Raw genomic sequence first — 14,020 nt, forward strand, 5'->3', positions numbered from 1 at the left:
CAAATATGAAGCTGCTCCTATTCTCGTTTTGAGATGTGCTGTGTTTTTTATTTGCCCTGAGAACTGTTCATTGTTTCCTCTTCAACTACTACCCTCTCCTGCCTAAAATGCTTTAAGGTGCTTGGCTGAGAGGCAGGACCGGTCCTACTGTTAAGCCGAGTGAGGCAACTGCCTCAGGTGACAGATAGTACAAGAGGGGAAATGGCAGTGAGTTGTGGGAGGACAAAGTTTTGTATGTGCCACACAACGTGCCCTAGAACCCCTATGCTGGCCCCTTACCATAAGGTGTGGTGGAAGACACTGTCCTATTGCAAGTATTGAACTGAGATTCATCTGCTATTATTATTACTATTTATTCAATTTGTATACTACCCTTCATCCCTAAATCCATATCTTACAATGTAAAAATACAAAATGAGAATACACAATACACGGTGCCTAAAGGTATATAATGAAGGCACCAGATGAGCCTCCCTGGGGAGAGCATTCCACAAATGGGGAGTCACCACAGAAAAGGCCTGTTCTCATGTTGCCACCCCCTGGATCTCTCATTGAGAAGGCACATGAAAAAGGGCCTCAGATTATGATTGCAGGGTTCTGGTTGGTTCATATGGGAAGAGGCAGTTCTTGAGGTATTGCAGTCCTCAGCCATTTAAGGCTTTATAAGTGAAACCAGCACTATGAATTGGGCCAGGAAATGAATGGACAGCCAGAATCAGAGTAATATGCTCAAACTGTCTTGCCCTGGTGAGCAAGCTTGCCACTTAATTTTGCACTAGCTGAAGTTTCCGAGCCATCTTCAGAGGCAGCGCCACGTATAATGTGTTGCAGTAGAGGTTACCAGAGAATAGACAACAGAAGTTAGGTTATCTTTGTCTAGATAGGGGTGTCAATGGGTCACCAGCTGTGGCTGATGGAAGGCAGTGTGCGTCAGTGTGCCTTCTGAGTGGCTGTGTACACCTAGGATGATTCCCTCTCCCACTCAGAACCCCTGGCCTCATCCAAAGAAGAAGGGGAACCTAACCCAAGGATTGTGGCAGTGACAACATGGCTTGGCAGGGTTTCCAAGCAGGATTGAACCCCATAGCTTCTCAATGGTAGCAACTACTGGTAAAAATTGGATGGATCGTGTGGCATATGAATGGAAGGCTCAGTATGTTTCCATGTCCTCCTGCATTCATTCATAAGTCCATTCTGTACCATTACTGCATGAATCTGCAATTTTTAAAATGCACATTACTTTGTATTACTTTGCATTAAAATTCACATTACTTTATATGTATTCCTTGGCAGAACAGACATCTATGAACACACTTTACCCTAACGTGGTCATTTCGTACACATTTTATCCTAAAGTCCACATTCTCATATGACTTCCAACCTAAAATATGCATTTAATATATGTACATACTGGTAAAGTGGCAAGCACTTTATTAGATGGCGTGAAATGCAAAGCACATCCTTTAATGCACATCTAAATGCAATGTGTTTGTTTGTTTGTTTTTCTCCATGTTAACCTGAAATGATGCTAACCTGAAATGACTGTTTTTTCCCTCTCTGTCTCCTCCTACCTAGGGCTTTGTATGTGCCCAGCCGTGTCCATCAGGAACATACGGGGTTAACTGCAGCCAGGATTGCCCATGTCATAATGGAGGGCAATGTGATCATGTGACAGGGGTTTGCCTATGCACTGCAGGCTATATGGGAGACAGGTAGGTATGGAGGTAGCAGGTGGAAAACTTCATTCTCCTGTGTGTGGATTGCCAGTTAAATCTCTTTCAGCACAATGAAACTTCAATTAGCAAAGTCCCATTGTCAGAGATTGTGAACCTCAGGTCTGGGGTGATGGCAAATGTGGCCCTCAAGGCCTTTCTGTCTTGCCCTTGGGCTCCTCCCCAAGTTACAGCACACCTTGGCCCTGCTTGCAGTTTCCTTTATGCCTGGCTGGAATGTATCCTTGCATCCTGCTAATGCTTTTTGCTTACCTGGATGGAGGATGCAGTGAGATATGTGAGTGTGAGCCTACTGCTCACAGGTAAGGTAAAGGTAAAGGGACCCCTGACCATACGATCCAGTCATGACTGACTCTGGGGTTGCGGCACTCATCTCACTTTACTGGCCAAGGCAGTCGGCGTACAGCTTCCGGGTCATGTGGCCAGCATGATAAAGCCGCTTCTGGCGAACCAGAGCAGCACACGGAAATGCTATTTACCTTCCCGCCAGAGTGGTACCTATTTATCTACTTGCACTTTGACGTGCTTTCGAACTGCTACGTTGGCAGGAGCAGGGACCGAGCAACGGGAACTCACCCTGTCACAGGGATTCGAACCGCTGACCTTCTGATTGGCAAGTCCTAGGCTCTGTGGTTTAACCCACAGTGCCACCCGCGTCCCTATGCTCACAGGTAAAATTGGCATTAATTGCTGCATCTACTTTTGCTCCTGGCAAGATGTATGAACCCTTCCCCCGCCCCCCAAAAGCCTAACGAATACAGAGAGATGCACCATTTAAATCAATAAAAAGAGAAAGTGAACATTTAGCAGTATTTGAGTTATTTTAAACTTTTACATTTGTTTCCGACCTTTCCTCCAAGGATCTCAGGGTGACATACACACCTTCACTACCTCTCCACTTTATCCTCACAACAATCCTGTGAGGTAGGTTAGGTTGAGAGCGAGTGAGTGGCCCAAGGTCACCCAGCAAGCTTCATGATTTGAACCCTGGTCTCCCAGGTCCTAGTCTGACACTCTAACCACTAAACCTGACACCACACACATATTTTAAGCAGACGCCATACATAACTTGATAAGAAAACAATGCAAAAAGAAAACCTGCAAATCCTCCCAGATGCTAAGAGCACAAAGGCTCCTGGGCCTTGTTCAAGCCTTATTCGTTTTGACAGAAGGAGCTTCAGATCCCATAGAGAAGTAAAAAGTCCTAGCTGGAGACATTTACATATATCTCTTGAAGTCCTTGCAAACACATGAATCAGGTCTGGCCCAATAGGTGTCAAATATAATTCTTCACACTAAAGCTATTTCGAGAAAACTATTTTAAAAGGGGATTGAGAAGATTTTCCTTTGAAAGTGTCAGTAATGGAATCCGATAATAAAGAGCTCCTTTTCCTCGGAGGATAAGGCTTTGATTCTGTGTACGTTTACCTGGGAGTAAGTCCCACTGAACTGAACAAGGATTACTTTTTAGCAGATACATATTTATTCATTTATTTATTAACAGGTAACTGTTAGGTGGATTTGTAGCTGAATGGCTGAACCCAAAGAGTACTCATTAATTGCTCCTCGTCATCCTGGGGGAAAGTGGCAGGTGGGGAGCTATTTTTTCTAGAAAAAGAGGTGCTGGAACTCGCCATGAATGCCTCTCTCATTCTCTTATGGCGCAATGGTGCCCACCTGAGAGGTGCCAGAACTGAGTTTATATTTCTGTTTTGGGTTGTACCCAATGTTCGTCCTACTCATGTGAGTAGGCCTATTTATATTAAAGGACATGATAAATTTATCACCCTTAATTTCAATGGGGCTACTCAGAGTAGAATTTAGTCAGCTACAACCCATTGTTTTTATAGGGGGGGCTGTGCTCCTCTTCACTCGACTCACCACCCTACCCATATCATCCCCACATTAACCCCTAGAGCCTCCCCTTCCTAGGATTCTGACGAGACACTACAAATCCTCCAATGGGGACTATAAAACAACAGCCTTACGTTTTTATGTTTATAGGAAGACATGGTGTACACTGTAGATTGAGGTTTTTTGAAATCGTAAGCTGTTTAGAAATGCTTTTAATTAAATAAATAAATAATCATGCACCCCATTACTTTTGCTGAAATGAGACATTCTTTTTTTATATAGCTAGATATTATCACTTCTATAATTTTTTTTGGCAAAGCTCCTCCATTTTTATTATAGCTAGGATGGTGCGGTTTTCCTTTTTTTTTTAATGTCCCTTATAAAACATAATGGATTAAATTTAATTTAATTTAGATATTTGCAGCAATAAACTTGAACGGGGAGATCTCTCCGTGTTTACAAGATATGCAAATGAAACCCATTTATACCAATTAATCCCCTCAAGAGTAAGTACTGCATTTCTCCGTTTCCCATACCGCACTCCAGCATTTCTAGATGGGAGACTGTTCAAAGCACCTAAGAGTCCCAAATGATATATTTCTGTAGACCAGCAATCCCTGACTTTGTGTCTTCCGGGTGATTAGTGGACTACAACTCTCATCATCCCTGTCTGGGATGCTGATGGAAGTTGTAGTCCCACAACATCTGAAGGGTACCAGGCTGGGGACAGCCGTTGTAGACTGACATCAACCTTTCATGGATCTATGAGTGAAGGTCCCCAATAGGACCACTGTAATTATCAAGGGCAATGGCAAAACTCTTATCTTTTCCCCAAAGAGAAACATAAGCTCTATTCATGCTTTCAAAATGATACTTGAAGGCATAAACTAGGGTGTGGGAGTGGGTGTACCCACTTTGCCCCCAACTTTCTACACTGAGCAGGCTAACGTCTTCAGGCTGGTCTGATCCACTTATGTAAAGATGGTCACTTGTTAGCCTAGTAAAGGATTGACTGACCAGGTGTTCTGCGGTGATTTCAGCCAGTGTGGAGCTTTCAGCCAGTCTAGGAGGTGAAAGACCAGGTTTCAAATCCCCACTCAGCTGGGATTCTTACTGGGTGAGCAGTCATTGCCTCTCGGGAGAAGAATTTAGGGGCTCAGAAGTTTGCTTCTCCTTTGAGATGGGGTTTTACGAACTACTGAAGATTGTATTTGTCCTTGGATAACTCTCGTCTGGCCCCTAGAACTCTTCCCAAGCCAAACTTCTTGCTGGCTCTCCTTTGCACCCCAAGTGTGTGTGCCTGGCTAGAATGTGTCTCTAAACTCCATTAATGTTTCCTCCTTGACTGAATGGCAGCATAGAGAGGGGCATGTCAAGCATGTGTAGAAACTATCCAACTGTACAAAGGTCTAACAATTGCTCCACCCGCCACCGGACCGTGGGACTGGAAGGTTGTCCAAAAGGGAATGAAAAACATCTCCATCCCTGAGTTCACCCTGGATCCCAAAACTGGGTGCTGAAGCCAAGCCCATTGTAATTGCAGCTTTCAAGCCTGGTTCAGCTCATGATGGGCTGCTGGTTCACTTTTAGGACCAAAAAAATAAATAAATCCTTTTTTTTGTTCCTAAAGTTGCGACTAAACCGTTCTCAATTAATTTGAACAATGGGACCAACCAGCCAATTTCATTTCTGTCCCTATTGCTCCCTGGGCTTGATGGGCTGCAATAAGATTCCTTTCCCCCATCCCCCATTCTGGGTGAAATAACGGGCGGGTGACCTTTTAAATAAATCAAGGAAATGTTCCTGTTAATGGGTGCTCTTTTACAACAATCCCTTCCGGATCCCCTTTCTAATACTCTTCAAAGGTAATCTGTATTAGCCTACAGCATACAGTCCTGCAGAAGAGATAATAAAACATGTATTTTTCGATAAATATTTGTGGGGAAATAGCTCGGTCACAAAAGCCTGTGGGAGCTGAATAGCTCCCTTTTCTTTCTCACTTTTTTCTGGTTCATGGAGCGTGCCTGTGCATTCTGAATAACTCAACAAACGCCAAGTTGATAGCGCCAGATAACTTCCCTGCTGCACTGAAATTTACGTGAGCTGAGCATCCAATGCAAATGCTTTCATTGTGGACCCCAATTATTGGAAGCCACAGTTCTGGTAGAAATACAGCATGGGAAATCAGTTCCCAAGTCTTGCAGCCAGCAAGAAACTGTATTTGAGCTGCGGAATTGCAAGATTAGAATCTTTTATGCAGGGAGGACAATTCCCCCAAATCTCACCAATTACAGTGAACAAGTTTATTTTCCTTGCTGTTTTGTTACCCGTGAGTACTCCATTATGATATTTATGGAAACATGATCACCCGGGTTTTTAAATGCTTGCGGTTTCTTGGGTGCCATTTCGATTCTTTCCATTGGACAAAACTACTATCACTGACGAGAGAACGGGTTGGCAGCGCAATATAGCTCCTCTTGTGACATCCTTAGTGCAGGGGGTTGGGAAAGTGTGGCCCTCCATCTGGATTCCATTGCCACCATGGCCGGTCCTTAGTGCATATGAGAGCTGTCCTTCCCCCACAGGATATCTGAATGACCACAGATTCGTCACTCTTGCTTCAGAACAGGCCTGGGGAACTTTCAGCCTGCAAGCCAATCTTGGCCCTCCAGGAAATCCAGTCTGGCCCACAAAGCCATTCACACACACACACACCCACACACACACCATGCCTACCTGTCAATCAGCGGATGACACTTATGCCATCAGCTGGTAGAAGAAGAGAAAAAAGCACTTTGCCAGCCCCAAGTTCTGTGCTTCCCAAAGTGGCTGTTGGCCAGTTGGGAACTCTGCTTAAGGGATTTTGACAGGTGGGTGGGTGGGGCAAACCACCTGTCCAGGTTTGCCCATGGGGCACAACCAGGTAAAGATATCAACTCCCTTCCCCCCCAAGTCAGAAAGTCTCCTTGTTGTGGAAGAAACAAATATTGTTTTGTGCATGTAACGTGTTTAACAGGGCATCATAATGTTTAATACGTTGTGAAATTGTAGCCATTAATTCTACAGCTGGCACATATATTAACCCAACCCCAAATAATTGTACACTTATTAAACTTCAATGGCACTTATAATAATGCGGCTCTTCCCAGATAAGAAGGAAGCCATGTAAAATAGAACAAGAAACATGACGATGGTCTAGTTGCTTGTTGAGTAATTTAATTGAGCAATGCATCTGGCTGCTAATGGTGTTGCAGGCCCATTAGATTGATACGTTGCAAAGTGATGACATTTTCTGCAGCAAGTTAATTCCTACAGCGATGATCCTTACATTCCAAAGGAGCCATTATTGGTTTCTTGTGGCATAAAATTCATTTGCAGGGGGTTGCTTGATCTCCAGATAAATAAGTTGGTTAAACAGTTAGGAGAGCGGTTAGGTTGGGGGCAAGAGGGTAGCTAATTATGTAAATAGATTAGGTCATCGATGTTTCATTTCTAGATGCTCTTTCCCACTTGGTTTCATCTATAAATATAGGATGATATAGTATGGTATTGACTACTCTATTCATCTTGCAGAGTATTTTACATTTCTGCTCAAATCTGTAGGCTGCACTTGGAAAGCAAGCTCTCCAGACATCTCACCACGCTTTCGGGCCTGCCAATAAGATCTGCAAACGGAAAGCAGGCATCTGTGCTTTTAAATACCAGTGTGGCAGGGGAAATAGTTCTTTGCCTGCCTTTAGTGTCATAAAGCTGTATATGCTTTCTAGACTACGCAGGTAGGGAAGCTCCGTCCTGCCTCAGCGTTAGCTGAAGCAGCACACGGCAAACTTTGCAGCAAGGAAAGTCTCCGTGGTAAACAGAAGGGATGCAAATCAACCGGCATCAAGTGGTAACCCAGGGGGTTGCCAAGCTTTGGGGGCACATGGGCACATTTGCAAACCAGACAAATTGTGGCGGTCACCTCACAGACTGCTATCAAGCACCCTCAGCCAACGGTTCCTTTCAGCAGCAGAATGCTTCTTTCAGACTTAACTTCAGGTCTCATCCACAATATACATTTAAAGCACTATGATAAAACTATAAACAGTCATGGGTTCCCCACATGAAGAACCCTGAGGGCTGCAGTTTGTTAAGGGTGCTGAGAGTTGTTAGGAGACCTCTATTCCCCTCCCAGAGTTACAGTTCCCAACATGGTTTAGCAATCCTCCTCAGGAAACTCCGTGGATTGGGTAAGGGGGTCTCCAGGATGCGGGTGGCGGTATGGGTTAAACCAATGAGCCTAAGGGCTTGCTGATCAGAAGATTGGTGGTTCGAATCCCCGCGACGGGGTGCGCGCCCGTTGTTCAGTCCCTGCTCCTGCCAACCTAGCAGTTCGAAAGCACGTCAAAGTGCAAGTAGATAAATAGGTACCACTCTGGCGGGAAGGTGAACGGCATTTCCGTGCGCTGCTCTGGTTCACCAGAAGCGGCTTAGTCATGCTGGCCACATGACCCAGAAGCTGTACGCCAGCTCCCTCGGCCAATAAAGCGAGATGAGCGCCGCAACCCCAGAGTCGGTCACGACTGGACCTAATGGTCAGGGGTCCCTTTACCTTTTAAGGGGGTCTCCCAGCAACTCTCAGCATGTGTAAGATACTACAGCTCCCAGGATTCTGTGGTGGAAGCGATGACAGCTGATGTGGCATAGTAGTAGTATGTTATATTAGGAGAACTTTCAAAACTGTGTACATGAAAGTGTAAATATTAGTAGAAAGGCACTCTAAAGTGCTGGTGAATTTTCAGCAAGCTGATGCTGAAATGTGGCAAACTGAACTTAAGCCTGGAAAAATAAGGCATCAAGAGAAACTGAAATGGGCAGTTTTGCACGTCCCTAACTACGGATGTGTTGCAATAGCTGTTCCACTGAAAATACCGGAGAATATTGCCTTGTAAAATCTGATGTAAGAATATACAGCAATGGGACATGTTGTTTGTTTCAGGGGGGGAAACATATTCAGTGGAGCCAGCAGCTGCAATAGCACTTTTCCTCTTGCATCAACCAATTTCATTGCCATTCCCCTCCTGCTTTCCCAGGCAAGCATTGCGTGTTTAAATCCTTTCGCCCTGATCATCATATTTTAACTCTCTCCGGTGCCGTCTGCGAAATGACCCACAAAAGGCATTTAACAATCTCCTCTCTGCGTGGAGGTTACAGTAAACATTTTAATCAATGGCAGGATTAAATGAATGCTGATTGGGCAATTTCCAGTCCCTGCTGCCCATGCGATAAGACTTTATTAATAATACGACATAGTGGTCCTTCATGGCAGATCATTTCAGACGAAGATGTGAGCTTCTTGCAGGGTAGGGCAAGTTTCAGAACTCAGGAGGTGGCTTAGGCACCCATCCCTTGTGTGGCTCTATGTTGCAGCTTCTCGAGTAGGAGCCTGGCTTTACTGCTGGAGGAACCAGTAAATTTGTGCTGCCTTTTATCCAGATCATGGTTATTAGTGGCAAAATCGGGGGAGAGGGGGGCTGCAGAAAAATGCTTTGGCATGTAATGTCACTATTCAATGTTCCAGGCTGCCAACCAGACCATTTCTACATTAATCTATGCCATTTTCTTTTCATCCTCTCAATATACGTATTTAAAAAGTGTATTTTTAAAAAATTCAAATGCCAAGACCCATAATGCAATATTTGAAGAAGTGTGAACTCCAGTACGTTGCTGTGTTCCAATCTGCACATTTGTCTGAATAGGTCATTTTGTATGGGAATTTGAAAAGTAACAGTCCTCCAGCTTTCCTAGCCTCAGTTTGGACAGAGGGGAGCTCTCAGAGGAGAGCATTGGCACATGACTTTAGGGCATGGGCAGGATGATGCAGGAGCTACTAGCTATGGTGGCTATGTTCTGCCTCCCCTGGTAAAGCTAAAACTAAAGGGGCCCCTGACCATTAGGTCCAGTCGCAGACGACTCTGGGGTTGGGCGAGGGAGCCGGTGTACAGCTTCCAGGTCATGTGGCCAGCATGACAAAGCCACTTCTGGCGAACCAGTGCAGTGCACGGAAACACTATTTACCTTCCCGCTGGAGTGGTACTTGCACTTTATCTACTTGCACTTTGACGTGCTTTTGAATTGCTAGGTTGGCAGGAGCAGGGACCGAGCAACGGGAGCTCACCCCGTCATGGGGATTCAAACCGCCGACCTTCTGATCGGCAAGCCCTAGACCACCAAAAGCCAGTTGTTGGGAATCGCAAGTGGGGAGAGTGCTGTCTGCTGTTACGCTCAGCATCTTCTTGTGGGCTTCCCATGGGCATCTCATGGCATAGTGTAGCACCCTGCTTGTGGTTAACGCTTAGCTGGAATGAAATATTCAACGCAGCAGCAGAGAAATTAAAATAATAATTTATTTGTCAGACAAATAAATGAGAGGCTCAGTGGTATATGGTTACCAAGCTCTGGCCTGGCCTCCTGCCATTCTGGCCAGCACTTATATTCCCTTAATCCAGCCCCCTTTGCTCCTCCTTGGGCTGCCTCTGTTCAATCAGCCTGGTTGGATTTCCTATTGGCTGATTGCTATAACTAATCACAAAAAGATACACCCATATCCTCCTGTCCTTATAAGGGAGACAAAGAGCTATATATAAATGACAAATAAGTAATAATATATCTTACATGGAATCTTAATTACCAGCTCACCTCTTGCCCTCCTTGCCCTATTGCCTTCTAAAACAAATGGTTAATCTTAAATTTTTATCTTGAACAGATGTCAGAGACCTTGGGTTCATATTCTCATGCATCATCAATGAAATATCTCCTTTTGGAGGTCTTTAAACAAAGGCCTGACAACCATTTGTCATGAGTGCTCGCTGGCGTTTTCCTGTCTTGCAGGGGGGGCTAGGCTCATTTGCCCCTCTGGTCTCCTATTGCAATATGACTCTATGAATCTAGCATTTCTTAAATCCTTTGCATAATTACATTTAAGCCAATATATTTAAGCTAATATATTTCATACATTATCATAGGTAGCCTTTTTAAAAAAATAAAACCTTTGTAAAATAAAAAGGAAGGAACTCAGTAAAAAACAGCTTTTAAAGATTTCCCAAAAATGCTCTCATTCTTCCAGCCAGTTGCCTTTTTCACTGCTCTAATGAAAGGCCCATGGTATCATTTTACTATTTGCCCATTCCTAATTGTGTTTTCTCAGCCTTTTTTATGTTCTGTAACATGCAGGATCAGTGTCCTTGCTCTCAGTCTGTAATTTCCTCTTTTTTTTAAACGACTTTGAGAATTGTTTTTCCTGCTATAAATCAGGGGGGGGGGCCTTGTTCAGGAGGAAAACATTGCCAAGGTTCCTCTGCCTGGCATGAAACATTTGAAAATCTAAGCCCATTTAATTTAGGAACCTGATCAAGATATAAGCCAATATAAGTCTTGATTAAAAATGCAGTCTATATTCAGATGCCACAATAGGACAATGGGCATCCAATTGGCCACAGTGAGAACAGGACACTGGTTTGATATACCTTTGGTCTGATCCAGCAGGGCTCTTCATTTTTTTCACCTGTCAGGTTTTCCTTCAGCCATTTTTATGCCTTTCTTACGAGATTCTGGGTGCATCAGGTTGGTGCATCAAGCTAGCTTGACGGCTACCAAAAATATAGCAAGACCTTCTTGCCTGATCCAGCAAGCCAAAGCTCATGTTCTAGTTCTGTGTAGGTGGGGATGTTGACAAGGAACAGACTGGATCCAGAGCAACAGGCCAGCAAGGAACAGCAAGCTTTCTTAAGGCGCCTTGTATCATTGGCCCATCTAACTCAAAACTGTACACCTTGACCGGTGTTGGCTCTCCAGAGTTTCAGGCAGGGCTCATTGCTGGCCCTAGATGGAAATGCTGGGACATTTTGCAAAGTGCCACTGAGCTACAGATTTTTATTGGGCCGGGTGCTGTTTAAACTTGACTGGTTTGCTAGAAGCTCTCCCACATCTCCAGTTTACATTGAGCCTCTACCTGCCACTGCTTCTTCTCCTTTGCAGATGCCAGGAGGAGTGCCCTGTTGGGACGTTCGGCTTTCAGTGCATGCAGAAATGCAACTGCGAGAACCGAGCCAAGTGCTACCACATCAACGGGGCCTGCCTGTGCGACCCAGGCTTCAAAGGGATCCATTGCCAGGAGCGGATGTGCCCCGAGGGATACTATGGGCTGAAATGCAACAAGCGGTGTCCTTGCCATGTTCCAAACACAGTCAGGTATGTGCATCAAGTCTCTTGCTAGCTGTGAGGGTGATAGCTAAGAAGCAAGAAAGCTTATTTTGGGAAGAGAGTGGGAAGGAAAAGATGGAGGAGTGGATTTTTTTTCTGGGCAAGTCCAGTGACTCCATCTCCAGCATGGAGCAACTCCTGAACTTGGTACAAGCAATGATGCATGTTTGTTGAATGTGGGCAGTGGAAGAGCCCATTGCTGGGCTGAGGAACAAAATGAGGAATTGGCGGTATTGGCGCGGGTGGCACTGTGGGTTAAACCACAGAGCCTAGGACTTGCCAATCAGAAGGTCGGAGGTTCAAATCCCCACAACGGAGTGAGCTCCTGTTGCTTGGTCCCAGCTCCTGCCAACCTAGCAGTTAGAAAGCACGTCAAAGTGCAAGTAGATAAATAGGTACCGATCCGGTGGGAAGGTAAACAGCGTTTCCGTGCGTTGCTCTGGTTTGCCAGAAGCGGCTTAGTCATGCTGGCCACATGACCCAGAAGCTGTACGCTGGCTCCCTTGGCCAATAAAGCGGGATGAGCGCCACGACCCCAGAGTCGGCCACGACTGGACCTAATGGTCAGGGGTCCTTTTACCTTTACCTTTTACCGCCCATGTGTGGTGTCCAGATCCTGAACATCAGAGAAGATAATGGGTGAAAGTGTTTTAAAAGTTGATTAATTGATTGATTTGTAAGCTGTCCCATAACACAGTTATTTGTATGGCTTACAATATTATTATTATTATTATTATTATTATTATTATTATTATTATTATTATTATACCCTGCCTGTCTGACTGGTTTTCCCTAGCCACACTGGGCAGCTTCTAGAACATATAAAAACATAATAAAACACCAAACATAAAACCCTTCCCAATACAGGGAAGCTAACCAAAACATACATTAAAAGCATAACTTCCAAATTAAATAAATGCTACAAAAACAGAGCACACAGATTAAAGCCACAGGTTTGAAAACTGAGAAGTAGACTGCATAAGTGTTTTTTTTAAAAAAGAAAACTTGGCTGAACAGAGGTGTCTTCACCTTGGGATGAAAGGACTACAAGAATAGTGCCAAGCAAGCTTCCTTGGGAAGGCTGTTCCATATCCCTCTCCTTGCTGACTACTCCGTAGAGGTAACTTGGTAGTCTTAGTTCTGTTGTTCTCTTCTTTTGCTATGGCTCCTAGCAGTGCTATTTTCTAGAAAAAGAGGTGCCGGCAATGGCACCCATCTGAGAAGTGCTGGAGCTGAGTTCCCCTGAGTTCCTGCTGAAAAATTGTTCTGGCTCCAGGGTCATCATCTGCCCTTCTGGGGAAATATTAAAGTTTTTGCATAGTGCAAAAGAACCCACATGGCAGGCTGTAAGTCTTCTAAACAAACAGACTGTAGTGTCATATGCACCAGACCTTGGACTTCAGAGCTCATTCCAGGCACAAACTCTGTATCAGTTCTCATGTGAGGCTAATATTGTCCTGCTTGAATAATTAGCATTTATATAAAAATATTAATATTGGTGCCAAACCTCTATAGAATGGATGCTCTGTCTTTAGCCTTTCTCCCCATTTAAAGTCATCTGATAAGACTGCCATCTAGATGGATAGAGACTGAGCTTTTTCAAAGCAAGACTTTAAATTTAATGGGGGAAATGCCCCTGTGAACATTTACTCTCCCAAGAGAATATTTGCACCTTGCACTGCTTCTGATCTGGCCAGGTTGTTTCTTCGCCTTGGCTTTCTTTTCCCCCATCCCATCTGTTTGTACTGTCTTCAAGCATTCTTGTCTCCAGATGGTATCTGTTCCTCTTAATAAATGAGTCTAGTCTCTCCCCGTTGATAAAAATCTGTCATTCTACTTGGTCTTATCTCAACCAGGGTGGAACAAAAGAGATAGCGGCAGGCAGAGATCCGTAGATGTTTTTTTCATTCATCCCATTGGCATTTCAGCTTTTGACTTTCCAAGCAACTCTTCAGCAGCTTGTCAAAGTTTCGAGACAAAGGGGGCACCTAAGCTGAGAAAGGGGAGCTCACCTTCTCTGAAAACAGCCTTGTGGCTATTAAAATGTAGGGATTTAATCAATTAATTAATTAATTAATTATACCACCATTCATCTGAAGATCTCAGGGTGATTTACAGCATAAAAATGCAAAATAAAAACACAAAATGCATAATAAAAACAAGAACAAAACAAACCCATAAGCCCCCCAACT

General features: G+C 44.3%; 1 protein-coding gene across 7 annotated transcripts in view; it reads left to right on the plus strand.

Annotated features, from left to right (window-relative positions):
• The window catches only part of MEGF11 (multiple EGF like domains 11), a 338,635-nt gene that overhangs the window by 219,253 nt on the left and 105,362 nt on the right, over positions 1-14,020 (plus strand). For all 7 annotated transcript variants that reach the window (XM_081888442.1, XM_081888441.1, XM_081888440.1 and 4 more), the window contains 2 exons: positions 1,576-1,712; positions 11,604-11,816. In XM_081888442.1, coding sequence (XP_081744568.1) covers positions 1,576-1,712; positions 11,604-11,816 — 350 coding nt within the window. The remainder of the gene's footprint in view (positions 1-1,575; positions 1,713-11,603; positions 11,817-14,020) is intronic.

This window comes from Podarcis melisellensis (genome assembly GCF_964234715.1).
Source record: "Podarcis melisellensis genome assembly, chromosome: 14".
Lineage (NCBI taxonomy): Eukaryota > Metazoa > Chordata > Lepidosauria > Squamata > Lacertidae > Podarcis > Podarcis melisellensis.